General features: G+C 46.8%; 1 protein-coding gene across 1 annotated transcript in view; it reads right to left on the reverse strand.

Moving 5' to 3' along the window:
* DDAH1 (dimethylarginine dimethylaminohydrolase 1) overlaps positions 1–25,381 on the reverse strand; it is a 56,996-nt gene extending 31,615 nt beyond the window's left edge. Inside the window, exon 1 of the mRNA XM_026037895.1 lies at positions 25,071–25,381. Coding sequence (XP_025893680.1) covers positions 25,071–25,376 — 306 coding nt within the window. The 5' untranslated portion in view covers positions 25,377–25,381. The remainder of the gene's footprint in view (positions 1–25,070) is intronic.
* Positions 25,382–26,465: the final 1,084 nt, after the last annotated feature.

Genomic DNA, 26,465 nt, shown 5'->3' on the forward strand with positions numbered 1-26,465 from the left:
CAAAACCATCACTGGGAATGGCAGAAGAAATGTTACATGGTGAATAGGGCAAGTGCCGGCAGAGGCTGCAGATCACAGAAGGGCTCAAGGGAACAGGGCACACTGTAATATGCTCCCTTTTGAGAGCATAGGGCTGGGAGCAAAGATTTCTGGACGCGTTTAAAGGATGCACCATGTGTCTACTTCTACTAATTCAGTAATCAGAAATTAGATGATCATCATCTGAGCACAGGTCCAGGTCGTGCCTTCTAACTTAAAGAGAGATCTTCAAACATGCAAGTAAAGAAAACTGCAGAGGAGCTAAAAATTTGACTGTTAGGATGTGACATGGTCACAACTGCTCCCAAACACCATGTCCAYTGCACATGGATATGTCAGAAGAGCCACGAGAAAGGCATAATTTCCAAAACCTGAATCAAAGCAGGATTCACGAAGCCCAAACCATGTAGCTGATCAAAGAGAAGATTAAAAGACCTTCAATCATGTACAAAGTCTGACACAAGGKTTTAACAAAATGCAGTATCTACAAGCTGAATCTGAACTAGTAATATCAAGAAGATACAGGGATATTACTTTTATACTTTTATATTTAAAAAGATGATGATCAGACACCGAGATAACTTAGCAAGACTGTACTAAGCTCTTTCCCTGTTTTTTTTTTTTTTTTTTTTTTTTTCTTTTTTTTTGATCTTCCCCCCCCCAAGTCAATTTGGGCTGATTTTTCCCCAGCTCTCCAGCTCTAGCCTGAAACCCTTGTAGCTCTGGGAAGTCCTGTGGCCTACACTACACAGACAGGGACACCGCGTTGTCACAACTGCCCCTGCTGGCCTCCCAGCCCAAGCTTGGGGGTGGACAGTGTTCAGCAAACACCTGCCCGGTGTGAGGCTGAGGAGGGCAGKACGGGAGGAAGGCTGTACCCAGGAGCTGCATGGTGTGAGGCTGAGGAGGGCAGGAYAGGAGGAGGCTRCGCCCAGAGCTGCCACTGCTCCACGCGCCACAAAAACCCGGCTGCCAAACTGTGACTCAACGAGTTTTCTTCCTCATTCAGTGAAAGGAAAGAAGGGGATGCTGAGCTGGATGGGAAACTAATGCCAATGCAAACAACATAATGTTAGGGACAAGTTAACCTTCAAGTCTTGAATAAAGGAGCTTTTTTTTTTCCTTTTAAATATATTTTTAAACTGCTCCCACACATCCCTACACCRGCAATAGTACACTCTCAGAAACAGATGACGTACTAGGTTTACTACTGGCAAATGGGCCAGTCGTCTTCGTGGGGAGTAAAAGGTCTCCCTGCAAATGCTTGTAGCTATTTAAGACCGACTCGGCGGTTCAGGATATCTCGGAGTGCYGCGTACCTGCCACTCCTGCTCGCGTGCTTAAAGAACAGGAACATTCAAAGGGTACGGAAAGGGTAGATTGAATCAAGCCCCGCGGCATCTGCTCTCCGTGCTGCAGCGCTGCCGAGCCCAGGAGAGCAGGGGAGGAGGAGGAAGAGGAGGAGGACAAGCGGCAGAGTTCGCCTGGGAGGGGGCGTGGGGCAGAGCGGCTTGGGAAACACTGACGTATTGTCTTTCCATTACTAAAAATTACACTTTGTGAACTAGCATTAGCTCATTTTAAGAGGTTTATATAAGGACACTGAAAAACAGGCCCTTTTGCGAATTCTACTTTTTAATGCCTCCCTCCTCTCTCTCTTTCCACTATGCATCAAGTTGTGAAAATCCAACATGCAATAAGTGTAGAGTTCCCAGACGGAGACGACCAATGTTAAATCTCCCAGCTGTTCCTAGCCCCTTCTCTTCCCTTCATCCGACAGACTCGGAGCAGCACTTTAATTGCTTGTTTAGGAAGGATGTGACATGTTCCAATTTAATACATTTAGCCCTTCTTAGAAGCAAATGGAGAATTAAGCCTCAGAATGCACTTGACAGAGCTCTTAGCAACTAGAGGGGAATCGGCCAACAAAGGATGATTCACGGGTTGAGCCGGAGTGAGCAGAACTGTCTGCCAAGAGGCTGAATAAACTCACATTGCTAGACACTATGGTAAAATGTACCCTGATCTCTTTTAAACTATTATATCATAGAGGAAAGTTAAACTGCATGCATTCCAACAGCTCGCTGCCGTCTGGAAATACAATCGAACAGTAACATCTTGATTTTATGAGAACTGATACTTTTCTGTAGTTATTTTCACTTAATTCGAATAACGGCACCTTTCAAAGAAAACTGCTAAAATCCATTACAGTTTGTGTAAATAAGCGGCTTTTTTTCTTCCTCTGAAGGGCAAAAAGGAAGAGACTTGGGAGGACAGTAATGGCAGGAGTCAAGAGTCACGCTGATTAAGAGCCAGGCTTAATCTTACACCTACTGCTGTGGGGCCCAGCTTTCACCGTCCATTTAAATATTTACGGGCTCCGTGTAATCCATGAGTCACACTGGAATAACAGGAAGCGACCAAGGCCGGTGCAAATGGCCATCCCGGAGCAGTCCTGCGCTCTCCCCCTTGCTCCCAAAAGCCCAGCAGAGGGCTGGGCCCAGCTCCCAAGCAGGATGGGACAAGGACAACAGCAATGAGGACAAGGTTCTTGTGCCTGCAGCCRCGGTTCTGCCTTCACTGACCCATTTCACTAGAATTTCAGGTTCTTTGGAAGAGCTTCCTGTATGAGCTCCACATCCATCTTAATACACAAGAACAGACTTGAGCAAACCCTTGATGAAACACCACAGAAAATAAAGAAAACAGGAAAAGCACTGTTGAAATTAGTCCCATATTGTGAGAGCATAAACTGACAGAGGATAAATCACAGAGCCTTCCATTTCTGCTACAACCATTAATCACAACTGTGTTTTTTCCTCTGTAGTCCACCAAATGCCCCAATAAAATATGCAGTCAGGAGGAGGATCAGTTCCCTAGATTCGGAGAGCTCTTTGCCCACCCCAGCCCCACTTGAATGCCAGTATAGCAAAGGGTGCTGGTGGTCTCCCCTGCAAATCTGAGCTGTGGGGTTCAAAAAGCTTTTCATTCCAAGGATGCCTTATACTAATTTCTTCATCAAATTTGCTCATATTTTACATCCTAGACTTTGCTTTTCATCATCCCTTCCTTGAGACATCAATATTCACAACACATTGGAGTTCACACTTTTGCCCTTTTTGGATAAAACACAATCTGAAATTTCTCCAGCAACAGCCCACTTTGTGACCCACTGGAAAAAAATCCCACTTACGACCACAGGCCCCTCTAAGCCATCCRCTCTGCCATCTTTTCAGTAGATCTGGACCCCAACTCCGGCACTCACTCAAGTGAAAGGATTCATGGCCAGCCAGCAACCCAGAGGGACCTGCCCAAGCCCCTCTCYGGCAGAATCTTCACCGAGTCTTCCAGCTCCTCTAGCCCACCCGTGTAAGCCAGGATAGCGGGACCTCCTTTGCTCACAGGAGGGCTGGGAAGGTTACTACATTGAAGACAAAGGTACAAGAACTGCGCGGACCATCGAGGACACCCACGCACACAAGACTTTTCAAGGCTAAACATCCTCTACACACAGACTGCCCTAATCCRTTAGTGTAATGAAGGTATAGCACAGTATGTTTTAGGTCTGTATCATTCCCTGAAATGAGCCTAACAGTTATTATTGACCAGGCTCAGGCCCAGGAACTGAGATTATTAAAAGCAGGACATAGCACACTAAATCTGTTTACCATCTCCACAGTGTCCTAGAAGCCCCGCGTTGCTCCAGTCATTAGCGATCCTAGGATCACTCACATTCCACAGAGCAGCTCTACTGAGAAGACCTTAAGCAGCCCTTTTCCAGGTAAAGCAGACATGCTTGGCTAAAYGAGCCGCTTTCTTTGGCGCAGAGGAGCCAAGCGCCCTGACTTGGCTGGCAGACTTTGCCTCTAAAAAGAGGCTGTGGTTTGGGAAAGGAATTTGAGCCTACCGAGCTCCACGCTGTCTTTAATGCTGGGATAGTCACCGGTTTCCACTTGCAGGGACTGAGAACCCTTCAAAGCACAACAGAGGCAGCAGGGGAGCTGCAGCCAGTGCTGGGAAGATACATTAAGTGCAAAAATACTGTAGTGGTAAGTCCCTGTAAAGGCACTAAGATGAAAATTAGGCAGATGAAGAGAAGAACAGGTACCAAGCAGACATTTATTGCTTTTGTAGAGAGAAGTTTCCCATTGACTTTCAGGGAGACAACACCGATCCAATCCTGGTAGACAAACCAGAGCCTAGCAACTTTTCCATCTATTTCCACACAGATGAGATGAAAGGGCTGAAAACCCCCAGCACTGAGACCACAGGAATGTCATGGCACAGGCACTACTGATAAAAAGGGAACTACGGTGCAGGGAGAACCCAGCACTTGATGTAAATCGAGCAGTAGCATGTGATCAGTGCCACGCACCGCCAGCATCACCGCATACTGTGAGCTAAAGAAGTGCTGAAATATTTAGAAACAAAACACACAAAGGTCCGGTGGCCCCTCACGAGCTCGGAACAGGCTCTCCTTTGCTGCAAGCCAGGCACACGGAATGTAGTTTTTTCCATGCTCGAGTTGCTGCTGCTCTTTGGGGAGCTCTGCTACCAGCCCCAGCGCCGCGGCCTGGTGCCGCTGTGGGGAGCTCGGCGAGTTCAGCGCCTGTTGTCGATGGCACCTGTAGTCGAGCGCCTGTTGCTCGACGGTCGACGTGAATCGCGGTGCTGGAGGAGCAGCAAAGCAGGACTCGCTCGCTCCCGTTTGACCGTATAAGGGCAGGCGATGATGGCGCGGGAACCTCGGCCTGCACACGCATCTGCAGCTGCTGCGGCGCCCTGAGCCAAGCCCAAGCTCGGATTCCTGCATGTTGGGATAATCAGCTGGGGTTCGGAAAATCCTTCGAAAAATCTAATGTTCTGGCAACTTAACAAGGCTTCTGAAAAAATAACAGTTTAACATCTGGAACAAAAATACTGCGAGGGAATCCAAGACCAACAGAGCACAGAACATTTTCCCCCCAGTAACGGTTRCTGTACAGCACTTCCTTGTCCCCAACTCAAGAAACCTGGAACATTTCTATCAAGATGCTGAAACATTTTATTGGAAGCTACACAGGAAAGTAGAAAGATAAAGAGCTATTCATGCACTTGATTTTTTTTTAAATTTTCTGGGTTTTGTTTGTTTTTATTCCTATCCCATGAATTTCCTCAGTCATTTAATGTACCTTAATCTTCATCAATATTTAACTCTGCAGCAGAAATACTGCATACTTTGTGTTTTCCTATTTAACTTCAGAGTAGAGGGGGAGGGTAAAAAAAATCYACAGGAAGAAAAACAGCCAGTTCTAGAGGAAACAACTTTTCCTTTTTTCCACAAGATGTCCTGGAATATAGTCAGGGATAAGGATGAAAGAGAAAGGTGCACAGCAAACACACCATGCTATTTTAAAAAGTTGGCTAGTGTCATAATTTAGGGCACTCTTCTTCCTAACTTTGGGGGACCAGATTTAAAATCTGGCTGGATCATGACCAAAAAATACTTTTCAATGATGAACTCCACTCTCAGCAGACACTGCCATGAAAGAGCAGTTCCCTGCAGTAATAAATAACAACTGGAGTATCATCCATAATGAAATAGTAACCTTTAGCAATTTTTTATATATATATAAAAATATATATACTCCACAGAGTATATATATTAAACTCCACAGAGTTTTATATATATATATTTATTTTATATATATATATTTATATATATATAAAACTCTGTATCTACATACACAATACACTTCTCTCAGCCAAAGATATGCACGTTTTGCAAAGCTTTTGTAAGCTAAGGGAGATCCTAACATTTTTAATAGTTTATGAAACAGCAATTTTGCATCCAAAGTAACAGGTCTTTAAAAAAAATGTCCGAGAAGAGCGGATGAAACATTTCACAGATAAAGATGCTTCGTAGGACACTAGATGACAGATTATACGAGGCCTGAAMAACCATCAGAAAAACAGTACTTTTGTATTTTCTTCTGTCTGTTAAGGAAACCTCTAAGCTCACACCATCCTGAGGAGGTTCAGACACTGATTTTCCCAAAGCAGCAGCACTGTTTCCTGCAAGTTCTTTCCAGCCTGCCGTCTAAGCAGAGCCACGCGAGTGCCCGCAGCAACGCTCGGAGCGCGGCAGCTTTGCTGCTGGCTGGGCCCCTGGGGCAGCGCCCAGGGAAGGCAGGGCGCGAGGAGCAGCGCACCCAAGGGCTCACACGCACTCCTACGTTCACCTGGACACAGGTGAGAGGCAAAAGCATCGCTGTCATCTGCGAGGAAACCAGAACTTCCCCTTGCATCTAGGGTGCAAGTCAGGTATTTGCCACAAACCCACCTGTACGAGAGGAGGCCACTGGGCCCCTTCTGACCTGCAGCCTCAGCTGAAAGATCCTACGACCCAGCCAAACTCACGCACAAACCACCAGCTCGGCCAAGAAACTGGTGCAAAGAGCTGCGAGAGATCTTGGGCTCCGAGAGACAGTAAAGCCAGCTCAGGAATATACTCTATTTCAGTGCATCACTTGGAAGATTTATATGTCAGTGCTTTGATTTCTCCTGCAAATGGTTGGCCATTTCCATGTAGAACACACACAAGAAATCACGCTGAGYGGAGTGCAGAAACTCACCGTTTAGATCGACATTCCATATGGTTATTTCCAAGGAATTTTGCTTACATAACAGGACAGAAGGAATAAGCCTTGTAGTGTTAAGATTTGTGAATRTGGTCACATGCAAGCAATCTGGCTCAGCAGAGGGGAATGATGACAGTCAACGGCCGGTTATACAGGAAGTCAGTCAGACTCCAATGTCTAATCACCCCTTTTGGATTAAAGGCAAAAAACAGACAAATCAAGCCAATATGAATTCAGTGTGTAGCTACATCCCAAAAATGTGAAAACACCACAAAAATAAAAGAGCAGAGATTGACAGAACCAGCCACTTGCTTTGAAACCACTCAAATTATAGACCTAAAGTGCTTAATTACATTTCTCTTCTCAATCGCAACTGAAATCCAGAGTCACATCAACAAATACTTGGCATGTAAACAGCACCTTTCAAGTGCTCTCACAGCAATTAATGCCTCCTCCCGCAGCCCTGTGGCACAGCGGAGCTGCCATCTGCAGCAGACGCACACAAGGCCCCACGTCTCCGTGCGGGAGACGGGGCAGGAACTGTGGGAGCAGAGGCCGCGTGGGCAGCCGGAGCTGTCGGGCACAGTCCTGGAGCAGGGCCCTGCACTGGGCCTGCCCGCGGTTCCATGGCCGGCAGCTCCYGACACCCTCGGGTTCTGAGGAACAAGATGAAGGGCCACGACGCGCTCACCCCAGGCAAGAGCCTCTCCTCCACCTGCTGCTTTATTGTTCCCTGTACAAAAAGCAAAACCTGGCTATATGATTTAGCCAAAAGGCCAACCCAAACGGGCAAGAGTTTTGAGGAAAGAGACTCAGCCTGCAAACAACAGATAGCACAGTTTTTAGTAGGCTCCTCACAGAATGGCAATTCTGACCTGAGATGCTGCACTTTCTGATGGTTTCTTTCTTCATTTGAGATTTCCTCCCTTGATTGGCCAGAAAAGGTCAACAGGCATTCAGAAAGAATACAAAATGTGTTTTAAGTATAGCCTGCAATTTATCTCCAGACTATGAGATTTGCCACAACTTTTTATCCTTCTCAGATTTGTATGAAATGACTCTCTTCATATAAGTTATTGCTGCTTTCAAATACAAATAAAATCCACTAAATCCTTCGCTCATTTCAAGCAAAACCTACACGCCGCTCTTCATCCCCGCCTGTGCAGGCACTCCAGCGGCTCCGCGGCACTACTTGTGGGAATCACACCAAGCATTTTGCTGCATGGTCGCCTGTCACCACCTCCTCCAGCAGCCGAGGTTCTACATCCTCCTGCCCTCCTCTCTTCACACAGTTCTCACATCCCGTGGCACCAGTCCCAGCCCAGCGCTCCCTGCTCAGACCATCCGCGCCACTTCAGGCTGTTTCATTATCCCTTCCGGAGGTGCTGCACCCTCAGTCGGGCCACAGACCCACTGGTTCCTAAACACACAGGCTTCACGGAAGGCTGCAAAAGTCAAACCTCTTGCTCGTGCTGTCTGCAATAAGCAGAGCTAGACATAGCATGCTGATCTCTGTGACCATTTATTTGTCATCTTCTCTTTCAAGTTTTCAGCTTTCAGTGTTCCAGAGCTGTTACAAGCTGATCTCCTTGTTCAGTTCACAAAAATATTTCTTCATGATTTAACTTCAGGCAAAATGGTTGGAAATAAATATCTTTTTAAAGGATGCCACTTTTCCTTTCTCTTACACAGTTAAGATCTGTGCAAGAATGTTTACACATCAGTCTAAGAGTCATTAATAGGCAGCCCAGGGACAGTCACACAGATGCCATCTCAGCTCCATAACAGAGTAAGAGCAACTAAAGAGACATATGGGGGAGCCMCAGGGTAGCAAAAAACAGCCCCGGGTCTTTCCTCCCACCCTCTGGATGAGCAGGCCAAGCTCATGCCCCAGGAGCATTTCTGCCATGTTCCTACAGGTCTCCAAGGGCCACAAAGCCCTCACACACCTAGACAACCTACCCTAACACTTCACTGTCCCTCCTATTTTTCATATCTAACCTGAAACTTAATTGCTGCATTTTAAACCCACAACTTTTTATCCCTATCTGTCATTGCTGAGGAACAGGTTAATTCCTTCCTTTCTGCAGCTGGCTGCCCAAAGGATACTTCTGCATCTCCATTCTTACATTATTTAGAGCACAATGAATCTTTAATTAAAACAGGCTTGATGAGGAAAAGTCATTCAAATTAGGCTTCATCAGCAAGACAAAACCCCAGCTGTCTTTTCTAAAGGATATAATTAAGTTCAGTTTAAAATACCTGAAATGTAATTTTGGCACTGCAGAACAGCAGTTAACAAAACCAGAAGTATGTTAGGTAAAGGGAGAATAACTCAGAGAAAAATCTTCAAGATCTTAAATAATTGGGTACATTTTAAACCGTGGAGCTTTTACAGACTTCCTTTCATAACAGAGCGGCTTTTGACAATCTACCGCTTAAAACAGTCAGTAGCGAAGTTAAGGTTTGCAACTGGTTTCACAGGGGTTATTATTTATGTGTTCAATAAAACAACAGTGCAAGCATCATGGAAAAGGCATCTCCAGGAAGCTTATTGTAGCTTCAGTGGAAATGGAGTAAATAAAGCATACATCATCAGGACAGCCTCAACATGCTTCTCATCTCTTCAGAATGAGCAATCCTAGGAGCTTCTCCTGTTTAATTTGCATGAGAGGATTCATGTGCTCAGGGCTGAATGACTCTTCACATCGACTTCAGTGGGAATAAACTACCCTGGATTTTAGAAGAAGGGGAAAAAAAAGCATTAAGCAAAAGTTAATGAGGTACAAACCAGGTTATGAATGGAGCAATGAAGAATTATCCAAAGCTATTTCCTGTCCTGCTGTGATAAAGCGCATGCCTTTTGAGGCCTCACCTAACCCCCTTCCTTTCCTTGGGGAATGTTTTATTGTATCCCAAGACTTTTTCCTTTACTTTTCTAATCAGTTTCCATTATGTCTTTTTCCTTTAAAGTTTCCCACTGTTACAGCTCCACTAGGAGCAATAAGGCTGAAAACGGCAGCATAGACTGGCTACAGCTTTTTAAATAGCCTTGAAATGGAGCCAGCAAGGAACGAGTCTATTGGACAAGGGGGTTAAAACACTAGTCATCTTGCTGCAGYGCCTCCGTCACCTGCCAGCGCAGCTTTGCACATGACAGCGTGGAAAGCTGGAGGGCTGGCCCAGACTGTGAAAAATTCCTTAACTACAAGTCTAGAAAAAGACATTGTGAACCACAGGGCTGATTTAGGTCCCTTCAAACCAATGAGACACCAAAATCACTATCAAACCAATCGCAGCAAAAGAGCTCCSGATGAGTACAGGAAGTTGGCTCTATTTCCATCCCTGGAAGCAGAAGGAGACGAYACAAGATTACTTTCTGCATCCGTTTCTTTTGTTTTGAACACAAAAGAAAGGCACCTCTGCCTACCTCTGCCGCCCAGCCCTCCTACAGTTTCTCATTGCCCTTCTCCAGAGATGCCTCTCTGGGTGCCACTGGCAGCTCAGGGCGGCAGCAGCGCGCAGCAGCAGCGCTCGGCGCGGGCCGTAGCCTCCCGGGACAGGCGCTCTCCAGCGCTTCCTGCGCGGGGCCGCCCAGACTCACTGCAGCAGCAGACGCTCCCGCTGCACTCTGGCACTCCCACTCCTCACGCAGGCCAAGAGGCAGGAATGCAAGTGAGAAAAATCAGCCTTTTAATTTCTAGAGTTTTAAAATAACTYGGCTCCTCTCTATGCTTCAATTGGTGTCTGGTTGGCTTCCATTTTAAAAGATTCAATTTTCACCGAGATTTAAGTTAATCTGGAATCCACAGTACTAAAGGTATCACTGAAATGTGTTTCGCAGAAAGCAGCCTGCAAGTGTAACGGCCCGGGGGGACATGAAGGCAGCTTGCTCCAGGGAAGTGGAGCATTACAGAAAGAGCAAATGACTCTGGCCCTCCCAGCACACTGATGTAGCTTTCCGCRAGCCCTGGAGCGCCTCCAGCAAGCGCTTCTATCAAGATAGCCTAGTTTGTGAAAACAAGAAGGGMGGCCAGTGTGCTGTATGAGGAGCCTCATGCAAGACCCAAAGATCTCACGTTCTGAAAAGTGCAACTCATGACAGAGGCAGCCAAAGTTTCCACACTTTTCTACTGAATTACTCTGTTGGCCTGAACTATAGCTGGACAAGGATCTCTTTTTTTTCCAGTGTAAATGACATTTCATAGAAAGTTCTTRCTACACTTGGTTCATTACAGCATCTGCTTTTCAGCAAGCATCTATCTAGGCATCACTGCTGGATCAATGCAGTTCTCGTTGGCCAGCTGGGGAAAAAGCCAGCCTGGAAATTCACATTTCCTCAGACAAGTCCTCTCATCATGTTAGGTCTCGCCTTGTAGTTGAGCCCAGACTACCTAAATTTGAAGTCTGCACAAAGTGAAGGACAACACTGCACATTAGGGAAGTTCCTGACTCCTTTCACCAGTGACCTTCAAGAGTTTTCAAATATTCACCTGAGAGTCAGCTTTCTACAACGTTAGTTGCTGAGCAGCAGTCACAGCTTGAGAYGCTCTCAAACATACCACTCCCATCTCCTAAACATCCCTGTCTCATGCTTAACTTAAAGCAGCAAAAACAGAGAAGTGGTGATGGAAATACCTCTTAAAAAATCTGAATACACTGGCAGTTCAAGCTTTAAGGATCTTTTTAGAAATACAGTCCAGAATTTCTCAACCTAAGGCTGGGTTGAGCTCCTAAATAACTTACAGACTCAGCAGTAGAGAGGTCTGCCCTTCCAAAATGCTAAGCATTGAGCTTGGCCGGGGCTGGATGACACAGGCTGCAGGATGTCATTTAGGCACATTAAGCACTCGAAAAGGATCGTGCTGCCGGCCTCAGCCACAGTTATCTCTGACTCAAGAGCTTCTCCCATCCCTGGTTAACAAGTAACAAAGGYAAGTTTTCTTTAAACATTTATGTTCCAAATGCATTTAGCTCCATCTTGAAACCCCCTGCAGAATTCTTTATTATTACTGCAAATAACATTGCCATACAGGCATGTTCTATTGTTAACCACACACTCATGCAGGAACTGCACTACAGCCTGAAGTCTCCTTGTTATTGTTTAGCGCACAAAACTGCCTTAAAGCTAAAACCATATCATCTTGACAACAGCTCCTTCAGGCCAGACTTTCCCATCCTGAAAAACATGATTACAGGATCAGCCCGGAGGTACACTAAGCAAGCAGACTATGCAGGAGAGGGTATAAATGCTTCAAGTTAAAGACACTAATTACAGGTTCCAAATCAAGCACTGGCACCTTAGTAGATTAATTCCTAGCTGCTTACAGATTTACATCACAGATAGAGGATGTGCATTAAAGAAAAAAAAGGGGAAAAAACCCCAGACCATACTCCTTTTCTTGAATCCCAGCACCACATGCAGACAGCCATCATCTGTCCTTATCCTTTCACTACATCCTGATTGAAACTGTCAGCTAGATCTATATCCAGTTCCTTAAGCAGCTCACCCACATCCCTCCCTGCTCCAGGTTACGCCAGCTTCTCAGATCAGCCAGCCAGCAGTTATACTCCCTTAATGGATATATGTAGGTCCTTTCCCATACTGGATCCCTTCTCTTAGGCCCAAGACTGCATTCCATTCCATGTGTTCAAATACTTAAAGTGATGGTGAGTATATATTCTGCRAGGCTAAAGGTCAATGTCGGCTTCCAGCACTGTTCTCTGGGAAGCTCAGTTTCTTAGCAGCAGAGCACTTCACGTGAGATACTGCAGGCATTTAGTGAATCTTATTCCAGGAATGAAAAACAGGACAGTAGCTTTAGACATGAACTTAGTATTTGTACACATCTGAATGAGGCCTTACACACTGTTGTTAACTGCAGTCCTTTGCTTACATTCCATCCCAGAGCAATACAGACCGAAGGTTAAAAAGCTTCAGGAGTGCTGTGGCATGCTTGGAAGGGCTGAGATCCCTCAGGGCTACAGCTGGGCGTCTGGCTGCGTGCAGCAATCTTAAAAAGAGCTCAAAGAAAATAAGCAAAGTGGAAACAAAGTTAAAATTTGAGAAACTGTGCACAGAATTACAAGTAGTATCTTTAGTCCTTAAAATCAAGTGTGGACAGAGCACATTTCAACTACACAAAAGCTTTTTGGCAGTTTCTGGTGGCAGCTGACAGCTGTGCCAGAATTCAAGCGCCGAGGTCACGGCTTCCACGCGAAGTGCCGGGCACAGGGACTGCGGGAACATGGTCTTGGGAGAGCAGCCGCATTCCCGSTCCTGTCAAAGTCCTGCTTTTCAGATGGAAAAAAAAAGCAAAAAAAAGTGACAAAGCACTCCATAACCAACAGCTCTGGATCCAGGCAAGGCTACCTAASCTTGCATCTTCTCTGGAAGAAAGGGCTTTCAGACTGTTCCTGGCATTATCACGGATAAGGTGCATGCTATTCCAGGCAGCCTGCCATTTATCAAACCTACCTAAAAACGGTTCCTGCGTGTCTGCTGTTTATAGACTAGAAGACCAGCTGTTGTAGCCTGCAACTCCAGTGATCCGATTAGCTGCGGAGCAGGGATGTGGCGCAGAAGAGAGGGCACCTTCTCCCAACAGCTATTTGTGTTCTGGAAACAGCTTTTCCTCCCACCAATACTGGTATTTTCAAGCTCGCTTAGTTCATATCAGTCTGTTAAGAAAACGTCTGCCCTGAACTCAACCTCCACAGCACAAACTGTCAGGTTATCAATTGCCATCAGCTTCCCTATGGCAATATAGATCTTATTAGCCCTAGGAGGGCTCCCCCCATGAAACCCATTTGTCCAGGGCCTCCTCTAGGACACTCTCTTCCAGAACGAAAAGCCTGGCTCCCAATATATCAAAACTCTGTATGCCAAGTATTCATTGCTAGGCCTTTCTAAGAATCGCTTTGCAAAGCTTGGATGGCAATGTGTTTTCACAGCTGATGGGGAAAGCCAGAAACAACATTCCTCAACGAGAAACCTCTGCTTTACAAAGCGCACACTGTTTCTTAGGGTTAATCTGACCAGCTAAGTTGGGGAAAAACTGTCAACAGTATAAAAGGATATCTCAGATGGTCTTAATAGTGGAATTGCTACATTTCTAGTATCTGTGCTAGGATGAATATACTGAAGCAGAGAAGAAAAAATTAACATCTGACCTCAGAGCATCCATTTCTAGTGCTAACAACAATTTCAGTTTATGCCACTTGATTAAGCCCAAATGCAGCCTGGTAGGACAGAAACAATGGTGAGATTATTGCGGGACTGCAGAGGAACAGGCCCACAGAAATGCCATCCAAACTGCAGCGCCTGTGCTGCCGCCGACCTCCAGGATGACAGCAAGCGATTCACAGCAAGTCTGCTGAACAGCAAGCAGCACTAAAGCACATTCAGAGCACACCAACKTCCTAACTGGGTCACGGAGATCTATGCTTCCACATAGCCTGACTTAGCAGCAGCCAGTATTGGCAGCTTAAAGAAAGAATAACAGAAGGAGGACAAGTATAGAAAGATTCTTTCTCTGCTATACTTTCCCTAGCTTATGGTAAGAGGCAGTGTATGTACTTCCCAAGCCAGATATTGCACCTGGATCAAAATGTTGAACAGCTATTAATGGATCTCTCCTCTTAATTTACATCCAGCTGTACTTTTGGCCCCTGTGACATCCTGGCAATGAATTTCACGGCTCAGTTGTGCGTTGCATGACAAAGTACTTCCTTCTGCTTGAATTTGCTGCCTGGGCATTTCTCTGGATGTCATCAAGCTTTTGTACTATCATTCTCCATTTGTTTTCTCCATASCATTTAAGATGCTATAAAGCTCTCTACTCCTTCCATAAATAGAGCTTTCTGAGCTGAAGAGATTTAATCTAATTATATTCACCTCACCGAGAGCAGTTCTGTACTGTAGCCAGGTCTTCTCCTTCACCTTTCCCATTTACTCTTGTGTCTCCAAGATGGGTGACCAGAAATTAACATAATYATAATAAATCAAGTCAAAAACTGAYATTTTAGTAATAGTGGAGGCATATAGTATTTAAGAAAGGTTGGAAAACGCCCATGTAGATGGGAAACTGCCTAACCCCGTGCCCCAGAGGCAAGGATACTGTCATAAAATAAAACTAACAAGTTAAACTCCTTAGTTTTAAGGTTGCAGTAACAACAGATTGCTGTGCCGCACTAATGAAGCTCCATTTATATGGACTGGAGTTCCGTGGGGAAACTTGCTGGCATGAATGAAGGTGCAGGACACATTACGATGGCCAAAGTGCTCCTAAAGACTCTCTCCACTACAGACCATCAGATCACACTCCCTCCTTTTCTTCATATAGGACCTGGACTCCATCAGTCAGCTCTACACTGATTTCTTTTCCCAATGAATTAATGAGGTTTTCACTTTCAGATTATTCCCTCCATAGGAACATTTCATATCAGCCAACAGGATCCAGACTTATTGGACAAAGATCAGTCAGAGCAACAGCCAAATCATATAAAGCCCGACTTATTCTAGAAGCTACACTAAAACAGGCCTTCTCTGCAACACTTGAACAGGATTCCCCAAGTACTTAWCAAACCATTGCAGACAAGGGATATGGAAGAGGGTCCAGAATAACTTAGAACTTACTTGCCTAATGTGCCCTGTGAAAGCACTGCATTTAGAAGTTCCTGAATGTATATGAATGTATACAGCTATGTGAGTCAGCTCATAGCACCTTCCAAAAAAGGGTAAACTTGGAGAGGACATCAGCGTCAGCAGGAAACACAGAGGTACCCAATTCATGCACTCCTCCACCCAAATGTTCATCACTTTCTATTAGCTTTCCAACACACTGCTTTCTCTTCAGCTCTTTCTGTGCTCTCCTAGCACAAGTCCCAGTTTTTCTTAATGCATTTTCTCAATATAGTGTCAAATACTGATTTTCTACTGAAACATAAGAAATTGAAGTTTARGGCTCACCCACAAATCAAGTTTGACATACTTGCTTGGGTTTGCTATTGCCTGAGAATAACAGAATAACAACATATCTGAGTGTAATCATCTGCCTTGTGTGAGCAGTTGCCTCAGCTCAGTTCAAGCCCTGACTTACTGTACATCTCAGCTATGAAAAACTTCATTTAAGCCCTTCTTAAAAGAAAACTCTAACAGTACTACAAAAGAAAAGATATTTTCAGTTGGTGTGGGAGCATCATTTATCTTTGCCTTAGAATCATGATTACCCAATGCTTACTGCTGGGTAAGGCTGATATGAACAGATTCCTTTGCTCCATAGTTCTCACTTTGAGCAGAGATGTGCTCCTATTTCAAAACAGACTCGTTTCTGTYTTGCACTTAATGATCAGTAATTACTGATCACAGTAATGACTTTCTTAGTAGGAACATGTTCTCTGCAGCCATTAATGTCTGCAAGCCTTGCACAAGAGCAGACAGTTCTAAACAGACGTCTCCATGGTCTTGGGTAATGGAGACTCTACTATGTATAGGTGCCTTATGCTGCAGGTCAGACATTTAACAGCCTCATCAGCATTTTTAACTCAACAYCATTCACTAGGAGACTTCTAACAAAGACAACAGAAAACCTCTAAAAATCTGAGCTTACGCAGAAGCACACATACAATTTCCCTGGGTTAATTTATGCCCTAAAACTCACAAAATATTCTGCATATGAATAGAGTTATGTCAATTAAAGCTCCCTACGTGGTCTTTTCCTGCAGTCTCTTCAGAGGAACYGTGATGTGTCGATGGTAGAGTCTGAATATCTGTTCCACAGCCGCTACTGAGAAACGAGCAAAGAAAAAGTAACAGTACTGGTAGAAACTAAGTTTTTTTWAAATAAAAAAGTAGTCTTTCTTGCTGAGCACCGACTTAGGCGCCGTGTGCCCTGGTTACCTCACTAAGGTGCAACACAACTGGACTCAGAGCTACTTGTTCCAAGAGGGCCTTTGACTAGACCAAAGTCAAAACAAACCAKAAGTTACTGCCTCTACCACATTTATGCTTCTATGTTATAAGTAGATCTTAAAATGCACCAGCCTGTCTGCAGACAGAGCTGAGACTCATTTTCTTGGATGAGCATCAAGAGCATTGCACTAGTTTCACACAAAGCCTTAATAGCCTTCTATAAAATTATCAGTATAGAACTGGTGAGAGCTTGGCAAGATGCAGCACTGGGACAACAAATGAGCACAAAGGACTTAATGCTAGAATTTGGAAGGTTCTGTGCTTCAGGCTCAGTGCCAGAGGATTCCTGCAGAAGCCACAGAGAAATGCAAATGTTCAAGAGATAATGGAAATAAAAGATTAAGGAATACCTGGCCACCTGGGTCATGGCTGTTGCCAGAGGATTAACATTCTATAAGAGATGCACATCTTCCTAAAGTGAAGGACCTTGAAATGAGCATTGCACATCTTTTGAAGCCTTGGAAGGCTTGCTCATAGGTTCAGAGGCAAGCAAGCTAACAGCAYGGTAGGAACTGTGACAATGAAGTGACAGGCAGGTCTGGAGCTGCTGCACAGGTTACCGCCCGCCAAGGACACGTACTCACCCTGGACACTAACACAGGCTCGTATGGGTGCAGTCAGCAGCACATGGGGTATGAGAGGTTGCTCCCGCCTCCCATGCTTCCTGTGGGAAGCTCCTTGGAGCCCAGCAGGGGGGGAGCCACAGGCTGCATGAGGAGAGGTTCATGGCACAGGCAGGGATCCTGGCTCAGGTGGCAGCACTTGTGGGAGCAGACAGACAGGGCTTGCGGGAGGCCAACTCAGAGATGCAGATGGTAACAGAGAGTCTTAGGTAGAAAACCATGGGACCAGAGCTGACTTTGAGTGGGAGCTTGTAAGAGGATGGGGGAAGCAAAGATACAYGCTCCTTCCCGTGCGTGTGTGTGTCCTGGCACAGAGCTGGGAGCAGCTGCTGCTAGTGCTACTGGCACCACATGAGAAAACTCAGCAAGGGGAACWTTGCAGGTTGTATCCAAGCATCCCAGAAAAGCACCAGGCCAAGCTGGAATGAGCGAAAGCTGCTCCACATCCCGCACCATGCTCTGCCACCCTCAGGTCTGGCAGACCCCGACATGAGCCAGAGCACAGGGACCTCTTYGGCAGGGTGCATAGGGTGCTGCAGGTTTGAAAGGTGCACAGGATTGAAATCAATCAGTCAACATATAGGGAGAACATTAGAACCTCACTTTCGGTCTTTAGAAGAAAATTCCAGCAGTGGCAGCTAACAGTAGATCTTACTGCACTTTTAAATGAAGCAGTTATTACAGAAAGATTTATGTTCAGTCTGACAGTCCATGCAAAAGTACCTTGGGGTAGAAGGAAGGAAAGAGAATGTACGAGGGAAACCATGTACGAGGGAAACAGTATAGCAGGCTCTGTTCACTTTAAGGAAATAAGATTATTCGGAACCATTAACCACTGATCTTGCTCAAACTGTAAGCAATCGTATTTATCACAAGTACTGGAACAAAGGTAAAGTGCAAAAGGTGACAGTTGACTTGCAAAATAATAACCAGTTTCTATTGACGACAAATAAACTCTGATTTAGGTTCTGTTTTGGTTTTGTTGTTGTTGTTTTTTTTTTTTTTTTTGACTCCTCTAGTCTTGAGATATTCCAGAAGAACTTGATGCAAAAAAAAGCCTCTGTTTGGATGAATGGAAGTTCAATCTGCTGCTAGGATTGTCCTTAAAGATTGTATGTTACAGTTCTATAGATAGAAACCAATTATAATGAATACGAGCCACCTTTATTGATCTRACTAGAAGCTCTTTCATTATATATTTTCATTAAATCTGATCACAGCAGCAAAAATTGAAGCTGAAAAAGCACAGTCCTTGGTACAGCCTCTCTTTAGGCAGTGACACACAGCACCCAGCAGTACGGACTGGGATCAACGCACAAACAGGAGGCAGCAGCTGCTACACGGGCGGCCAGGGCAGCACCACAGCTCCAAGTCAGACCTGCTTGCACAGCAGGCTGCTYAGCGAGAGCCTCGCATGCGCGACCCCTGCTCATCAAGACTGCACTTCCACAGGCTCCTGACCATCCCGCCCTGCTGTCGGGGGCAAGACTTGCTGGTTAATTTATATGTTAATAGGAAAACGCTGGAAATTAAATCTAAAAATAAATGAAAGATGACACCAGTGTAGACTCTGATATGCCAGGTCTCTTGGTTGCCTTCCGCACCCTGTGATGCGCAGCTCCTGCTTGCTCCTGGAGAGACGCACAAGCCACCGCACACACCTCTGAACAGCACGTGCTTTGGTGAAGATAGCTCCATCTCTTAATYGAATAATCTCATTCACCATACAATGCTGCTGCGAAAGAGACAATCAAAGCCAGGTACATATATTGCATCCAATTTTAGTCTAAGTCTGATTGTTTCTGAAAAACAAATTGAGAAGTAAAACTGAAAACAATACAATGACAACCCAGGGCAGTATCTTTTATGTTTTTGTTCAAAAACGGGTTCTTACATTATCACATGCTATAAAACAATCCAAAAAAAACTAATTTCAAGAGATAACAGAGCCAGAAATTTGCTTCTCTTGAAACTAGCTCTTCTACCAGTTTGTAATAGGCATTATTTTGCCCTGCTGCATCTACAGAGGGAAAGGGGGGCAGTCATCTTGCTACTGGCAGATATTCAACATTTTGAATACCCTGCCAGGGTGTTTTCAGAAATGAGCCCTACTCGCTGGACAGAAGAGCCTCTCTGAGCCTTGTGCCCCAGCTGGAGCGTTTGCCCTGAGCCAGCTGTGCTGCCTGCAGTGCCCTTGGGAGCCACAGAACAGGCAGTGTCGCTGACCAGAGGGTGCTGCCACTCCACAACAGCCACCACCTGCGTTCTACACTGCATTATCTCCACTGGCCACCCCAGAGCTTCACCATGGTTGTGGGGCTGTTCCTGAAATGCAGGAATCACTTCTCAGYCACAAGCACAGGGCCCCATTCACAGGGGTGCATTTAGCTGAACTTTGGGATTTTCATCTGTCTGCTTGAGCAAAGAAATGGTAGAAATGCCATTTAATACTATCCCAGGCATGCCACGGCAATTTATGCAGTAAGAGCAATGTGCTGATGAAAGCTCTTCTCAGCCACTAACCCTGTTGTGTGCAGAAGGTGACATGAAGAGTTTATACGAAAGGAATCAACATTTGAAAACATATTGTTAGAACAAAAGATTCTGAAATTGGCAATCTGATCAGCAACCACAACATTTCAATTGAAATTACTCAACTTGAACTTTGAGGGCATTGGTGACTGCACACAGCTGAACAAAACATCAGTTTATCTGCATTAATAATCTACCTCTGGCTTGCTTTAAAAGCCTTTATCTTTTTGATAAAACCCAAACTCCCYAGGAACTATAAATTTTTAAATAAGTTCAGAACACAGAAACATAATGCCTTGAAGAAAGTATCTGACTTTTGCAAACCTACCATTAAATGCATGACTAATTTTTCTACTCTGCTAAAAAAATACTGGGTTATTTCCCAGTAAGGACTGAGCATGACCAAATTTAACTCTTTTCCTACAGCAGTGTGGAGCAAAAACCAATGTAACTCCAGATTTTCATTTTGTTACAAACAGACAACCAGTAAAGGATCCAATGGTGTTGAAAGAGTAGCCAACAGCACTGATAAAGCCTGAAAACTCAATCGATGCTCTTACTAACTATTGTATTGATTTGGCTGGTACATGCAATGCTATAGTAATTGATCTCAATCAAATAAAAAGGCAGGGATTAGGAAGGAAGAGCAGAAAGACTCCAAAGCCAGCAGATAGGTGCCTGGCAATCCCCGCTTTSTTCTTTTTACCATGCTAGCCAGTAAAACCTGAGATTCTCTTTCAACCCACAATAAAATGGTGCTCGAAACTCAATAAACATAAGTTTAAGGGCTTGTTTATACAGACTTCTCTGCACAGAAGCATAATGCTTTGAAATATGGGCTTGATTTTTGCAAACAAGCCATTAAATGCATGACTAATTTTTCATCAGTCATCATCCCTATGAAGACAAGTCTTAAATGTCTAAAGAATATTAAAAATACTATCCTACACTAAGGATAGGATGATATCTGAAAGTGGAAATGTTTGTCATTTTTACAGTAGAAAAAGCATTTTTTCCTATTTATTAAAGCAGAATATAAGCTACTCTTTTGAATAGTCAGAAAAAAACCCTACATGCAACAGTTTTAAATATTGCATTATAGTTTTCAGTAACACGAAATGCAGGAGATGGACAGAGTTGCTCAGGTCACACACATCAGGCAGACAGGCTGTTATGCAGCCGGCACAGAGCTGCTCCAGCCGCACCTTCAAYTGTTGTCTTCAAGGTGCACCTGCACAGACCCCATGTCCTTCATCTTTTACTGGTCTGATCAGGCTTCCAGCCCTCTAAGCTGGACACAAGCCCTTGTCTGTTAATTCTTCACAGGAATTTGGTACAAAAATAAAATCATCCATCCCTATCCTCCCACTCTACACTACTCCTGCCCACTCTGCAAATAAGTCAGGTAAACAGTTAACCTGCTTGGAGATGACCTAAAGCAGGACAAGATTGGCAAGCCAAATCTGGCTATGAGGCCAGCCAAGGCAACATCATTGTGCTACAGAACAGCTTGGGTCAGCGGTGCGTGCTCACTAGGTGGTTTTCTTTACATTAACTGGATTAAGCCAAGCATGTATCAATTGCACTGTTCAAATATTCATGGGTTTAAGCTTATGTTATATAAAAAGAATATGAGAAGTGGTTTTGTACGCAGACTGTCTCCGTTCTCTCCCCTTCTGTCATGCAGCAGAACATGTGAGTGATAATGCACTTGGTTCCTACCAATATCAAGCTGCCTGAACCAGAACCAGCTGAGGTGGGAGCCAAGACTCCTGGAAACAGCACAAAGAAACACAGCCCAATTGCTTTCACAGGGCTTCATGCTTCTAACCTTCCAACTGGGGACTCATCAGGACATAAGCCCTCTAGATATGGTGACTGTCCGTGAAGGTGCAGAGTACACGACAGCCCAGCCACCACATGCTGCTGGCTCCTGTTCAGCTTGTGGGTCAACAGGGTCTTTCTGCAGAACTGTCCCCACCTAGCCAGGGGATCCTCCTTTCCTTTATGCCTACTGATTTTCATCAGGTTCCCACCAGCCCATTGCTCTCTGCCTAGCTTCTCTCTCTTCTCTCAGTCTGCTCTTCAAGCATATTACCTGCTCCTGCCRAATTTGGGGCTGCACCTCTTCCAGGTGCCCGATAAAGATATTAAGCACGACAGATCCTGTAAGTGGCCTCTTAGCAACTTTTTTTTTCATAAAATTCCAACAAGAGTCTCAGTGGAGGATTCAAAGCCTGGAGAGAAATCTCAAACAGCAACTTCTCCTGGATGTTGCAGATATGGATTCTCAATAGGTTGCTCAGGAAGGGGCACCCCACACTGAATATCTGGAGTAGCTGCAGGCTTAGCAGTTGGCCTGGCCAAACCATTGCACCATATACATCCAAGAAGAGTGAAAAATAGGGAGGCGAACAAAGGAATCTCGAYGGAGTCAGGAAACTGTAAGAAACAACACTGTTCCTTGGGGAACACTTTRGGAAAAGCAGAGTAGCACAGACATTTGCCACCATAGGAGACAAACATCAGACCTGCCACTCCAGCAAGCCAAGGTCCAGGYGAAACACTGACATAGAGGTTTGGTCGCCCTAGAGCCTCGGCTCTACTTTCTTCTCATTGTTTTCAAACCACAGCCCGGTCACTGCAACCCCTCCAAGCAGGCTTGCTGAACACAACCAGTGCCCAACACACAGCAGACCCAGGCCTGCCCGCTCTACGAGGGAGCAGGGGAAAGGACCAAGGGCTGGTCCCCAGGGGGACATCCCCAGGGGCAGCAAAGCTAGAGCTGCAGCCACGGCAGCTGCGGCGCTCAGAGCGACCGGGAGTCGCCCCGCAGACAGGGCCCCGCTCCCGATCACCTCCTCTTCCGTCTCCACAGAGCAGGGTTGTAATGATGTTGCWGAAGAAGAGTTATTATAAATAATTAAGAGTTACACGATCAGACAAACAATATAATATACTGCAGTGTCATGCATTATTATAATTTTAAGAGGATTTTTTTTTTCTCATTCACAAAAAGAAATGACAGGGATTGCCTCATCATCCAAGAAAACAAATAAGGTTCAAATTATGCTTCAAAGCTTTTTCTCTTCTTTAGATTTGTAAGTATGTCTGGATAATGAAAGAAATAAATCTGTTCTGCTGTTCCAGGCAAGAATATGCCACATTTGGGCTTTACTTCAAATCGCTTTTTAACTATTTCATTCAAAGCAGGTAACTGATGGATAAGAAACCTGGTGTCAGGCCAAGCATATATGGGCCAAGCAAAAAAACAGAAAACAAACCTAATGGATTTTGTATTATTCTCAAGCTGACAATAAAGTCTGTAATTTAAAGATAAATTGTTACCATATGCATCCCCTACAGCACAGTTTTTTAAATCTTTGTGCATGCCAGGAAATAACATCTAATTATGGTTAAAACAATTTAAAATATTTGGGATTACAGAAGTAAATGTCACATCTTGTGGCTTTTGTTAATGGAAAAATTAAATTTTATATATTGCCTATTACAAATATCAGGCAGGTAAAACAAAGCCGTTACTTGGGTGCTCAATTAGCTGCTGTTAATCCCCAAAGAGGATTAATGATACCAGGTGCTCACATCCAACACTGTTTCACTCAAGAGTCTGGCAACCCCCCATCTCTGAACTTCAGAGATCACCACCCCTCTTGCAACCTTGGGTTATACATCTTTTTCCACTACCTTTGCAGTGCCAGAATAATCAATGACACCGAAAGCAGCAGGGAGAAACAATCTGCTTCTTTTTATAAATGACCCCGTGTCCTTTGCTTTCTTGTTCCAGGCTTGTTCATTTCTTTACTGCCCCTCAAACRGTTTCACCAATTGTTAGAGCCAACACTGTATTCAATTCCACCACCACATCTTGCCCTTTGAAATTCACTTTGCATTGGCACAATTTGAGACCTCAGAAGGGAAAGAGATACTCCCCTTTCCTTCAGCTGATGCTTTAGTCAAGTCCTCCCACCTCCTGGCAGTGCCATCATTCCCATTAGTGTAAGAGATGCCCCTCCACCTTCCTGGGTACCTGCTGGGCTCTAAGCAGCACGTTCCTTCCTCCCAAACACACACTTGTATTTTAGCACACACTTGGTACATTTACACAGAGGGGTAAATTCTAAACACGAGCAATTGCTCCAAGGGCCAGTTACGTCCACAGGGCAATGGGAGCCACACAGCTGCGTACTAGCAAGCCAAGGGAAAGGACCACAGGAAAATCTGTGCAATGTCTCAGGCTTACACTGATGGACAAAACACTCGGGCAAGTAAGCTTTATTATTTTTAAACGAAGACACTGAATCAAGAAGACAGGAGCCATGAAGACAGTCCCCATTGCRCTGTGAGCAACTTTGAGCATTGTTAGGGTTTCACTTGAGCTACTGACCCAGCCACATGCTCACAGCCACGACAGGTAGGGCCCGYGGGTCACAGCACGGGCTATGGGAGCACGGAGAGGACGGGAACTGGCAGAGACAAGCCAAGGGCTACCACAGAAAGCGTTTTGCTGTTATGGTGGCATTGCAGATTGGAACAGATTAATTGAAAGCTGTTTTATCTGCTGCTCCTATCACTCCTAGGAAGAGAGATAATTGGGTGACCGGCACATTCACTCTTGCATGTWATGGTTCATGGTGAGACCAAGTAGGTTAAGAAGGGGAAAACAAACCCCCAAACAAACAAAAACACTACGTACATCCATTTTTCTAAACCCAAAGCAGAAGTGCTCCTGCAGCAGTGTACCCCTTACACCTATCTGTTAGGTGCAGCCCTGCACCCCGCTAGCTCCCATCCCCAGGGACACGCGGCGGGTGCACAGCAAGGCAGCACGAGGAGCAAGGACACCCAGGCTAACGCCAGGCGCGCCAGGGCCAACAGCACCGGGGCTGGTGCCAGAGCCACCTGCAAGGAGCTTCCTGAAGGAAGCGCCCACGCCACGGACCCGGGACGGGCACCCAAGAGCACCCGAGCACCGTCCCGCGCTGCGGCCGCTCCCCGGCACGGGGCGAGCCCGGCAAAGGCGCGGGCCGGGGCCCGAGCCACAGCCCGAGCCGCGGCCGATGGCGGCCGGTCCCGCCCCGCCGCCCACCTGCCTCGGCCATTTCCCCGGCCGCGCCGCCGCCCCTCCCCCCGGCCGTTTAACGGTCGCTCGCGGCGGTTGCAGGGCCGCGGGCCGCGCTCGCGCCGCCGGGGAGGGGCTGGGCAGGGCCGGGCAGGGCAGGGCCGGGCCGGGCCCGCCGCCGCCCCGGCCGCGCTCCCCCGCACCTCCTTCCTGCGGCTGGGCGCGCCCGGGCGGGTCAGCAGCGCCGTCTCCTCGCACACCACGGCCGCGTCCTCCACGAAGACGCAGTCGGGCAGGCTCTCGTCGGCCGGCAGCTCCAGCACCTGCAGCCCCAGCTTGCTCTTCAGCACGCCCACGTAGAGCTGGTGCTCGCGCTCGGCGCGGGCGAAGTCCACGTCGGGGCCCGGCGCGGAGCGCAGCGCCTGCCGGCACAGCGACTCGGGCAGCGCGCGCACCACGGCGTGCGTGCAGCGCCCGAAGGCGGCGGGGCCGCCGCCCAGACCGGCCATGCTGCTGCCGCTGCTGCTGCCGCCGCGGGGAGGCCGCGGCCCGCTGCGCTCCGCTGCGCTGCGCTCCGCGCCGCCCGCCCTGGCAGCTGATAAAGCGCCGCGCCGCCCGACGCCCATTGGCTGCCCACCGGGCACATTTCCATGGGGCCGCGGCCAGGCGCGCTCCCATTGGCTGGCGGCGGCGGGCGGGCCCCGCCATTGGCCGTCCCGGCGGGGCCGCTTACCTGTGCGGAGCGGGGCCCGGCGCGGGGTCCCGCAGAGCGGCGCCGAGCTCGGGGAGCGGGGCCGCCCTCGGGGAGCGGGGCCGCCCTCGGGGAGCGGGGCCGCGCGCGGCTCTCCCGCGCACACCCGGAGATCCGCTGTAGCGCCGAGCGGGGGCCCTCCAAGCACAGAGCCAAAGGAATAACACTCAAGCTTTCCTTCACAGGCCCATCCTTCTCAGGAGCTTCCCCACCTTTGTCCACTCCTTTCGGTTGTCCAAGCTCTCACTTCCATGGGGCTGTAGAGAGGACAGGTTTCTATCCCAACAAGGATTCTTCATCTTTTCCACTGACAGAAACTTGCCCCTTTCTTCTCCCCATTTGATTTCCCCCGGGTTTTCTCCTGCCGTGGGACAAGCACCCATCCCTGCCAGCTCCCGGAGTCAGGGTGAGGGTCACGCTGCCCCAGGCCCGGCTTTGTGCGGTCACTGCAGCGGCAGGAGCAGCCGTACTGCTTTCCTTCCAGCCCTCCCTTCACCGTCGGGATTGTCTTTCTGCACCTCTCAGACCACAAAGGCGAGAGGGGAGGTCTGAGYAACCCCCATTGTAGCCATGGGGCCTCAGATGAACCCCCATGGCCTGGGCTGGGYGGTCGTGGAAGTCGTCACCTCTCTGGGGCTTGGGCGAAGGAGCAACGAGCACCACGAAGCACATCCTGGCTGTGTTGCCCAAGCGGCAGCTCACCGAATCCCCTGCGGTTTTCATGGGTACCCAGTAAAGCACCCAGCACACGGTGCACACACGGCAGTGACTGCAGTAACTGTGCGTCACTGAATAACCTGCAATATCATCCTCCTTTAGCCGGCAGGTCACTGTGCGGCTTTCATCT

The sequence above is a fragment of the Nothoprocta perdicaria genome, unplaced genomic scaffold (assembly GCF_003342845.1).
Source record: "Nothoprocta perdicaria isolate Ctin4 unplaced genomic scaffold, notPer1 scaffold_20, whole genome shotgun sequence".
Taxonomy (NCBI): Eukaryota; Metazoa; Chordata; class Aves; order Tinamiformes; family Tinamidae; genus Nothoprocta; species Nothoprocta perdicaria.